Raw genomic sequence first — 11,081 nt, 5'->3', positions numbered from 1 at the left:
ATATTTGCCTTGTTCTGCTCCATCCCTGTGCCCGCCTTTCTAGAAACTGGTGACTTTATTTGTTGTTTAGATCTCTGGTTATTTCTTTTCCTTTATGGCTTTCTGTAATTTTTATTAATCAAATAAAAATCATCACTTGATCTTTTATGACTCTACCTTTTTTTTTTTCCATCCTTCTATTTTTGTCCTTTTCCCCTACCCCAAAATTTTCTCCTAACTTGTTTTGCATTTTGCTAATCTCAACTTTTTATTTTTGGGAGTGCTGGGGATTGAACCAGGGTCTCGTGCACGCTAGACAAGCACTTGACAACGGAGGTATTACCCGAAGGGTGCTAATTCCAATGTTAACTTCCAGTGATTATTTCTTAAATTTGCAATTGCTTCTTTCTCACAGCTGTCTGTTGCTCTTTTATAGATGCAGCTATCTTTTCTGAGTTTGAGAAAACTTAACTAGAATTAAAAAGCATTTTTTCAGTTCTCTGAGCTACCTCCCTTTTGCGCTGGGCCGTGTTCCACCTTTTCCTCCCTCGCTCCCCTCCTTCTTCCCATTTTGTGTTTTGGATTTCCAGGACTCTTGACCTTTTGCAGTCTTTCGAGGTTGTGGCTCTCAGTGAGAGCTAGTGGAGATTCTTTTGCAGTTACTTTGGCAGGGACCCTGGGGAGGAGTGGATTCTGCCCGACCTGCCTCCATGTTCTCAGAGTGTTGTGATCTGCTGCTTTGTCTATTAATAGTGTGTCATCCACTCTTTGTCTTGTAAGAATTAGCCAACTCTCTGTGCTCTTGCTCTCAGTGCTGTAATGGATTTTCTTTTTTGGGGCTTCTTTACAAATGTCGTGGAAATGAGATTTGGGGAAGGAAGATAAATGTGTATGCTCAGTCTCACACTGAATTTTAACTGTTTCTTACTCCTTATTCAGCTCTTGATTTTTTATATTCTGCTTTAAAGAGAACAAGAAAGACACTTGCTTTCTCTAGTACCTGCTGCCACGAGCCCCAGGCCTGCCCAAGGTGTGAGCTCCGCATTTCCATTTGCCCTGCTTTGTCAGGCTCCTGGCAGCTGTGCTGCTTTTCAAAAGAGGAGTCTCCTTCCTTCCTAGCACCGTCTGATGTGCTCTACGTACTTAATTTCTGTTTCCCTTTTTACTAGGAATAACTGGACTTCCTGTGCCTACATCTTTCTGCCAGTCGTATTTATGAGCTGCTTTTGCAGTGTCTTTTCCTTCTTAGCTTGGAGGACGGGAGAGCAGAGACGGAAAGGGGGGAAAAGGGAGAGGCTGGGTCTGTTCGAGACTGTTGAGTTTACCTGGTAAGCAAAGTGCAGTCCCCTTCTGCCTGAGGAGTGCGTCTTTCTCCAGGATCCACTCCCATCTTAGTGGACATTTCCACATTCAGTTGAACAGAACAGAGCAGGGTGGTAGAGCTGAGAACTATAATGCATGTTTTCTGCCTCCGGGGTCTTTCGGACTGGTTCAGGACATTGCACGTAGGGCACATAAACAACTAGTGATCAACTCATGACAATCAGGAGTTAAGTGGTATAATTAAATGTACAAGAGTTCTACTGCTGAACTTAGGAAAAGCTAGAGCTTGCGTTCGGCTTTAACAGAATTTAGGAGGAGAGAAGCCTGACAGTCTAAGGAATATAGAAGTTTGTAGGAGCCAAGATTTGGAGATAAAAGAAAGGGGAAGACTGTGACTAGAGACTCCTGAACTGGGGAGGCCAGGATCAAGTTGGAGATAGCTGGTCTCTCCTCGGTATGACTTTTCAACGAATTTTCTCTCATGTGTGTGGGCGTGCCAGAGGGGCAAAGGGATCATAGAAGTAATTCTTTGGTTCTGAACAAAAGTCAGGCTTCCACACTTGGTGACCTTGAACCCACAATACCACTCTGCCTTTTTTTTTTCTTGTAAAGTTAAAGAAAGTTGGAGAAGATTGAGAGAGAAGAGAGACTGTTAAGGGGAATCCCTAGTTTGAAGAAGTACAACCGTGGGGATTGTAATTGTGATTTCCCATTTAGGTCCTTGCCCACAGTCAGTATCAGAAGTCCAAAAGAATTTCCATCTTTCTGAGCATGCAAGATGAAATCGAGACAGAAGAGATCATCAAGGACATTTTCCAACAGGGCAAAACCTGTTTCATCCCTCGGTACCAGTTCCAGAGTAATCACATGGATATGGTGAAGTTAGCTTCGCCCGATGAAATTTCTTCACTTCCTAAAACATCCTGGAATATTCATCAGCCTGGTGAGGGTGATGTTCGTGAGGAGGCTTTGTCAACAGGTAAGTGTTTTCATGTTAGAACTGATGTTTCAGATGTTGTCAGGTTATGTTTTTGGACCTCTGGCCCACGTGTTATTTGGGGGTCAGGGGAATTTCTTTTCCTGTAGGGAAGAATTTGTATTTTGCTTATATTCCAAGATACCACATGACCTGGTTTAGGAGGCAGTATTCTCCCTAAGTTGTGAGCTGTAGACTGTAATAGTGAGTTATCAAGGTATTGTTGCCTTCTCACAGGCTCTTGTGTTAACCTTGTGGGTTGAATTACACATTTTCTCTGAGTGATTGCATTTCTCTTGTACACTTGTAATTTATATGCTTATGAGTATATATTTTAGTAATGTTAGTGAGGATTTATATCTCTAGGTCAGACTGCCTTCTAGCCGTATCTGCTTGGATGGCACGTGGCATCTCAAATACAGTGTGTTCCGCTGCACCACACGCCCCTCAGCCCCACTGCGGCGGACCATCTCAGCATGGCCACCAGCCAGCTGATGGTGGCAGAGATCCCAGGTCCCCCTCTGTTCTCCTCTCATCCGCAGACTGTCTGTGGCCAAGTCTAAGCTACCGCTGTTCTTGTGTGGGTTGTGGTGCCAGCTCTGTGTCCCTCTGGCCTTCTCTGGCATCCTTTCCTCCCTCTTAATCCATGATCTGCAGTCATTGAAGTGAGATTTCTAAAGTGCCAGTCTGCCTGCTTCTCCCCCATTTAAAGTCTTGCAGTGACTTCTGCTGTCCTTGGTGAGAGGAACGCCTGTTAAAGGGGCTCACTGGTGTTGGTCCTGTGAATCTTCTCTCCCTGGTGTGGGTCCTGCTTATCATCCTTGCTCACGCCTTGCTGCTGTCCCACACCAGCGGCTTTGAAGCTCTCTGTTCCTCAGTCCTCCTCTGCTTTCTCTACCATGGGATCTTTTTTTTTTTTTTTCTCTGGCCAACAGCTGGTTGGGAGATTTTTTTTTTTTTTTTTTTTTTTTACCATTATTAAGCAGCCAAAGAGCCCAAAACAGAATAAGCTAAGTCTACCATCTGGTTAACTTTCTTTTTTTTTTTTTTTTTGGTTTTGGTTTTTCTCCGGTACCGGGAACCGAACTCACGACCTTGCGCTTGCCAGGCAGGCGCTTTTTTGCCGCTGAGCTAAATCCCCAGCCCCCCATCTGGTAAAGTAATACCTCAAACTGTCTTGGAGGTACATATTTTGACCAAGACTTAAATGGTTGCAGAGAAACCCCGGCATAACTTTATGCAGTCTTCTCTCAATTTCTCGCCTTTGCAGTTCAACATCATAACCTATAAAATCCATGTGATGGGATGGAAAGGGATGACAGGATCAAAGACGCATCTGCTTTGCTGCCTCAACTTCCCGTATGTTTTCCAGTCCTGGAATTTGTATAATATTTAGGCATGAAAAGTACGTTCAGACCTGCCACCTTTCTGTCCTGTATCTGTAGACCTAATGAATGTCAACGTTATGAAGCTCCTATTTTTAGGAGGAAAGGCTGTGTTTTGATACAGTGAGACAATAAGGGAACGTTGCATATCTTGGGAGGTAGCCCAAGCCTAAAGATAAGGAAGTAAGGAGGTAGGTCTTGCCATGGCTTGCACATAATGGAGACACTTCGCTAGACTCTCTGGCTTTAGGGCAGAGGCCAGAGTATGTTCTGGGTTCTGGCTGACTTAGTATGAACACAAGCTTGCTGACTGAAATTCCACTTGATCTCCTCCAGAAACCAGCTCCCCCGTGGCAGCCTTTTCCCTTAAGAACAGTGATGCCCCCTCCCTCCTGTCTTCTCTGGGTGAAGCTCTGTGGTGTCACTGTCTCCCTTCACATGTTGCTCCAGTTTGGTTCAAGCCCAGCAGTGGGAAGAGCAGAGGAGCAGAACCTTAGCTGTGCTTCTTGGATGAGTTAAGCCCAGCTCAAGCCAGTGAGTGAAATCTCTGTGGTTTTAGCAAATCTCTTGGTGGGCAAGAGCATTCAGTAAGTAGTAACTACTATTTTTAAGCAAGGAAGGGAGAATTATTCATTTCATGATAAACTCTTTGCTAGCTGAGTATTTCATGTTTTGATAAATTGCCTCTAAGTGTACTGTATGACAGATACTATTTGAGGCCTGGGAAGACAAGATCCTAGTCTGCCAGGGACTTACACCTAGCTGGGGAGACGGAGAATGTGTGTTACTAGAATGAGCGTACCCGTCTGTGATACATGGCAAATGTAGGTGTCAAGGGAAAGCCCACTGAATATGAAAAACGTCGGAGTTCGAGGATTTGCTTTGAAAGAAGAAAAGTCCACTCCCAAACTGGCTGTTATTTTTCTCCTCTGTGGCGTGTATCCATGCTGTATTTGTGGTCGCAGTAGCTTTTTCCCTCCCGTGTTTTCTGGCACATACTTGCAGTCAGGGTTGTACAGGATAAGGGATTATGCTTTAGTTTCTTCACCTGCGTGCTGGGGGCCAGGTGCCAAATGTTGTTCACAGCAGTGTTTGCGGAAGCAGCTTGCTGTTTATCTCCTGGAATCAGTCTCTGCACAATAGATTTTTACTTACGTGCATCAGCAGCTTAGAATGTGACAGCTTCAGGGCTAAAGCATAAATCTTGCTTCACACTGTTTGAGACAAGCCGATCAGAGCTCAGATGGTCCTCAGTGAAGCCTTTGTAGTCTGTTTATCTTTCTGGTTTGCTAATGCTAGCTCAGCTTAGAAAAGAGTGACTTTTGGTGTCGTTGGTTGCAATTATAAGGTCCTAGGCAAGATTTTCCTATACATTATTCTTAATTTATGTTTGCAGAGAAATAAACCAATGGGTAAGTGAAATAGAGGGGGCTGTCTCTTCACTAAATTTGTCCTCAAAGTGAGGGTTGCATGGGAAATAAGATTAGCCAGAAATCTTTCCATTGAGAGTATATAATCTGATTCAACCAGGCTTAAGCAAAAATGGGATTTTATTGGCTCAGAAACTGCAGACTCCACAGAGCAGTGAGATTTAGATATGGTTGGATTAGATTCATTAGGAGGCAGCACATCACTGTCTGAGTCTGCTTCTGACTGTGTGGCTTCATGTTCTGATCCCACATGGTGGACCGTGCCAGCGCCGGCTTCCTCAGTATCTTTATTGGTAGCAATTTCAGCAGGAAAGAGGAAGACTGTTTTCTAACAGTCCCAGTGAAATTCTGATCCTAACTCTCATTGACCCAAGTGGCCACTGCGAAATTAAATCATTTGTGGTTATGGATATGAAATGAGCTACCCGGCTTAGGCGTAACTGTCACTCTTCTCCAGACATCCGTGCCAAAGTGACTTTAACTCAGCTGGCTTGCACTGCTGCATGGCTGGAAATCTCCTTGCCTAGAAGTCCTGATTCTGTAGCAAGATTCAGGGCAGAGGAAAAGAGGTGTCTGTGAACTTCTTCCCTTCTTTTTTGGGGTGTGGGGCTCTGCCTTTTTCTCACCAGCTTCCCGTAACCCAAGTACTGTCTTCTTTCTCTGCTGGAATCTTGACTGTCCTTTGGGCTCATGGTCAGTGCCACCTCCTTCGGAAGACTTCAGGGTCTTCTCCATCCTCTGTACTTCTCCCTAGGTTAAGGGCCCTCACTATGCTTTGTATTATGTTCCATCTATGTAAGCTAAAGGTTTTTCTTTCGTACTTTCGTACTTGCTTAGATTGGGAGCCCACCACTTCACAGGGAAGCCCACTGCACTTTAGAGCACTTTATCAAAGGTTCTGCAATAGGTCTGTAGTATGTCACTTTCCCCTGCCCTAGCTCCTCGTGTCACTTTCCCCTGCTCTAGCTCCTTATGTCACTTTCCCCTGCCCTAGATCCTCCTGCCCTAGAAGCATGGAAGTAGCCTTCAGGTGTTTTCCTTGGCGAGTTTGGGCTCAGTACAGTACCTTAATGGATGTGAGTTCCTCCTGTATCTTTACTAGCTTCTCGTTCTTTTCAAGAGCTATAGCTCTGGTCGTATGAGTCCTCCAGAGGATGTGTGTTGGAGGCCTGGACCTCAGCCTGTGGCCCTACTGGGAGGTGGTAGAACCTGTGAAGAGTGAGGCCCAGTGGAGTCACTAGGGGTGTGTCCTTGTGGGGACATTGGACCTTGTCTCTCCTTTCTGTCTTCTCCTTCTGTCTCCCTTTTCCCTCCCTCTCTCTCTTTAGTTTCTTGCAGGATCCCTACCCTAAGGTGAACAACTTCGCTCTGCCACGACATGCTGCCTCACTACAAGTCTGAAAGCAGTAGCTCTTCCTGACCGTGGACTGACCTCTGAAACTGTGAGCTGAAGTAAACTTTTCCTCTTTCTGAGTTGATTATCTTAGGCATTTTGTTACAGTAGCAAAAACTGACTAAATCGAAGTCTATACCTAACAATTCTATGTTGAATGAATTACTGATAGTAGCTGCAAAGAAACACAAATAGGACATAACCCATCCATGTTTATTTGGGTGCTAACTAGCTGTAAAACTAGCTTTGTGTTGATTAGTCAGGAGTAAGTGTGCAGAACCACCTCCTTCAGTTGCTCCCCCATTGTCAGCTTCACTTTCTGTGGTTTTAGTTGCCCATGGTCAGCTGTGGTCTGAAAACATTAAATAGAAGATTCCAAAATAAACAGTTCCTAAGTTGTAAACTCTGTGTGCCATTCTGAGTGGTATGATGTCCCTGTGACATTAGGCTGGGCCCTGCCTAGGGCACGTGTCATTCCTTTTTTTTTTTTTTTTTTTTTTTTATTTTAAAGAATAAAAGAAGGATAACATAATAATAGGGGGGACTTAGCAAATTACAGACAAAATGGTAGGAAAGTATCAGTGGTTATCATTTTACATATTATTGTCTACAAAATAGTTTCTCAGGAAAACAAATAGACAAATAATAGTGAGTTAGAGACAAAAGAGGTAGGAGATTATCAAGAGTTGTTGTACTATACTTTGGTATCTTCAAAGTGGCTTCTAAAGAAAATAAATAGAGCTATACATGAGTGACCTACTGAAAAATCATTAACTCTTCTCAATGGTTGTTGTAGGAAACACATAATAATAAACATACATCCATTTATGAAATAGGATAGGAACATTACAAACTTTACACAGTTATGGATAGATTAGTAGGAAAATATCAATGGCTGCTGTAATACGTGGTGGTATCTTCAGAGTGGTTTCTCAGGAAGACAGAGATATGCAAGAGGGACCTATTAAGTAGTTACAGCCTAAGGGTTGTCAAAAATAGCATATTACCTCCTCACCAGTGACTCCTTACGTGTCATTCCTTTGTCCGGCGTATCCAGCCTGACTACACTGCCTGGGTGTTGGCTGCTTAGAAGCTGAATCTGTGAATCTGTTGTCAGATTGACCATTGTGGCATCACAGTGCTTGTTGCCTGTGTTTTACTTAATAATGGCCCCAAAGCAAGTAACGATTCTGGCAGTTCAGGCGTGCCAAAGAGGAGTGGTAAAATACTTCCTTTTAGTGGAACAGGCAAAGTCTCATCCTGATAGGGGAAAAGAGGAAGCAAAACTGCTCACGTTGCTGAGGTTATAGTACAACAACATTTTCTAAGAGGTGACATTTACATGGCTTTGCTTATAATATATTGTTATAACTCTCTAACCTTACATTGTTACCAATTTCTTGCTGTTTCTAACCTATAAATTAAGTCTTATAAGTATTTATATATAAGAAAATACTGGGTTTGGTCTTGATATTTCTCACCCACCAAGGGGCTTTGAATGTATCCCTGTGGTTGAGGTAGGGCTCCTTACCAAGGGACAGCTTAGGCACCAAGCTTGAGGTGGAAATTAAAATTGAAAAGAGACCAAAAAAAAGAAACACTTTTCTGACTATTCATCTCATTACTTTGGGTTAAAGCAGTGAAATCTGCTGTAAAAATCCAAAATGCTCCTTGGGTGTAGTGACACAGGTAGCCAGAGTCATTTGTGAGACGTCCCAGGACGGGTGAGTCTGTCAGGTTGCCTGGACCACGTGTTTTCAGACTTTAAGCCATACTTACTGCTGGCTTTTAATTCAGAACAGGAACATTAACAAAACAACGCAGACAGAATACACTTTCAGATAGGGGTTTGTGTGTGTACATATGTGTTGTCTGTATGAGGTAGATCATGATTTTCTTGGAGTAGTTTCCAAAGCATTTGAAGCCACTGGTTTAAGCCTGTCCATCAAAAAGGCGTATGTCTCTTAGGGCCGTGTCACTGAGGACGTGCTACAGTAGGATAAACAGGGCTCATTTTCCTAAGTGTTAATTATGATAAAAACAAACATAGAAAAATACACAAGTGAAACCCCACCTTACTTCTTTTAACACTGTAATTGCAGGGTAGTACTGCGTAGTAGAAGATAAAGGGAATTCATGTGTTTTAAGGGTAAAGATGCTTGGGTCAAACACAAAGCACTGAAACTACACTCCCTTCAGCTCCTGGACACAGATGCCCTGGCCCCGGCCTTCTTTGCAGTCAGCATTTGTGGGAAGTTCAGGAAGCGTGACCCAGGTTGAAGTGAAGTTTTTATGTTAAATATTTCTCCATGTGCTATTTTAATGCCTCTGTGGATTTTCAGGTTGTATTTTAAAAAATTTTAGTGGTTGCTTATGGGATATATCTTTAGTACCATCTGTTTCAGTTTAGTGTTCACTTAATTCTAGTAAAATGGAGCAGCTTTCCCCCCTATAACTCCCCCTCCCCTCCCCGACGGTTATTTCTGCCATATGAATTATACATACATGCACTTTCAGTTCAGTAGTGCAGCATTGTAAATACTGCTTTTAAAAATCTTATGCTTTAGAAAGGGTTAGACAAGAAGAGAGAACCCTCTCACCCAGCGTCTTCCTGCGCACCATGTCTGGAGCCGGCGCCCCTTCTTGTGGCTCACTGCTGCCCGGAGGCACGTCCCTGCAGCCCGCAGGGTGTGCAGTGCTGCACGCACAGGGCTGCTGGTGCCAGCCTTACGTGGCTTCTGTCCGTCTGGGGGTGTCTTCTGTTTCTCTTTTATTTTGGAAAGTTTTGTTGGCTTTAAGTTAGTCGTTTTTTTCTTTTCCACGTTTTTAATGTTGTTCTTCTGCCTTCTGGCTCCATTGTTTCTGATGAGAAGTCGTCTGGCCTTCATGTTTTAAGTTTCTCTGTTATATTGGGTTATTTTTCTTTCTCGTCTTTTGGCAGTTTGACTATGATGTTTATAGATGTATATTTCTTTGTTTTTACCCTATGTGGGATTTATTGAACTTTTTGGTTTTATAGGTTAGGGTTTTGTAAATCAAGTATGAAAAGTTTTTAGCTGTTACTTACTACATTTTTTTTCTCTGACACTCTTCTTCCCTCTTCTTTCCCCCAACTAAGCTGGCATGCGTGATGCTCTCCCAGCAGTCTTGGAGGCTCTGTTCTTTTTCTCCATTCTTTTTCTTTGTGTTTCTCAGACTGGATTATCTCAATTTATGTTTCTTCAAGTTTACTGATTCTGTCTTTTACCAGTTCAAACCTGGAGTAACTCTAGTGAACTCTAGGAGTAACTCTAGTGAACTTTTCATTTTGGTCATTAAACTTTCAGTTCCAGAACATCTACTTGATGTTTCTTCTTCTTTCTCCTTCTTTATTCCATCACAGTCAAAAGAAATGTTTGAGAAAGGAGCTTTCTGATTTTGAGTGTGGTATGTGGGGGAGATGCATAATATAACTGTAGTAGTAGTGTTACGCGTTTTGGGGTGCTGGGTTCTCATCTGGAGGTGGTTTCCGGGTTTTTTCCATCTGGAACAAAGAATTAAATGAAACAAGAAAAAATGATGACAGAGTTTCACATTTATTTGAGGTAAGAAAAATTAAAAGGAAAGGGTAAGGGAGAAATTGGCTCTGCAGAGCGAACTTGGGTGGAGGAAAAGAGAGGAAAAATAGAAATTTAAAGCAAGTGCAGCCTGGGAGCACAGGGAGGGCCACCGTGAGGAGGTGCAGTAGGGTGCTGTGGATTCCTGGCTCCTCCATTTTACAAACCAGAAAACAGACCCAGGTGCAGTACCTTGCCCATGGTCACGCAGCTCCTGAGTTGCAGCGGGGAAACCAGGCCGTGGGTCTCTTTGGCTGTAGACCACGTTCTGTCCCTGCAGATGGAGTCTGGATCCAGGAGGCCGCACACTGGGGTTGAGGTCCTGGCGCTGCATCCTGGCTCTGGGCTGCGTTTTCCTCTGTCCCTTCTGGGTGCACTGCCTCCTCCTGGCTGGCCTGGTAGCCCTGCACTCAGCCACCTAGAGCTGCACAAACCGAGCCCTGGCTCGGGGCTTTGGGAGCAGAGAGGAGCAGGCACCTCCCTCAGGCATGTGAGGCGTGGCCAACACAGGGTGTGTGCACAGTCACAGCTTGTTATAGAATCGGATCAGAAAAATGGGATTGCCCCACCGCAGCATTCTTAATGATTTCTGTAGAAAATAAAGCATAAAAAAAAAAAAAAAAGAAAATAAAGCATAAAAATGCCATATGAGTGGGGTGTGATGTGAGGCCTGACATCCCAATACTTTGGGAGGCTGAGATAGGAGGATTACAGTTGCAGCCCAGCCTGGCCAGTTTAGCAATTTAGCGAGGTCCTGTCACAGAAACAAAACAACTAGAATAACAAAAATAGCCTGGTGTGGTGGCATACACCTGTAATCCCAGCATTTGGGAGGCTGAGGCAGGAAGATCATTGTGAGTTCGAGAACAGCCTGGGCTACAAAGTGAGCTCAAGGCCAGCCAGAACTGGATAGCAAGTACTGGATAGCATCTCCCCCACATACCACACTCAAAATCAGAAAGCTCCTTTCTCAAACATTTGTCTCAAAAAGACAAAACA

The 11,081-nt window shown here is 43.7% G+C and overlaps 1 protein-coding gene and 1 long non-coding RNA gene across 2 annotated transcripts in view; one reads left to right on the top strand and one right to left on the bottom strand.

Annotated features, from left to right (window-relative positions):
- Positions 1-2,019: 2,019 nt before the first annotated feature.
- Mthfs (5,10-methenyltetrahydrofolate synthetase (5-formyltetrahydrofolate cyclo-ligase)) overlaps positions 2,020-11,081 on the top strand; it is a gene marked incomplete at its 5' end in the record, with an annotated part of 36,639 nt that continues 27,577 nt past the window's right edge. Inside the window, 1 exon segment of the mRNA XM_013507694.1 lies at positions 2,020-2,281. Coding sequence (XP_013363148.1) covers positions 2,020-2,281 — 262 coding nt within the window.
- LOC106147250 lies at positions 4,208-7,814 on the bottom strand. Its single transcript, XR_001232035.1, has 3 exons — positions 7,494-7,814; positions 6,160-6,302; positions 4,208-5,631 (listed from the first exon to the last, which is right to left on the bottom strand). It is a non-coding gene; the product is annotated as an uncharacterized LOC106147250 (long non-coding RNA).

Source organism: Chinchilla lanigera, unplaced genomic scaffold (genome assembly GCF_000276665.1).
Source record: "Chinchilla lanigera isolate Chin_1 unplaced genomic scaffold, ChiLan1.0 scaffold00132, whole genome shotgun sequence".
Lineage (NCBI taxonomy): Eukaryota > Metazoa > Chordata > Mammalia > Rodentia > Chinchillidae > Chinchilla > Chinchilla lanigera.
Note: the sequence above shows the minus strand (reverse complement) of the source record. Positions and strands in the feature narration are given on the sequence as shown.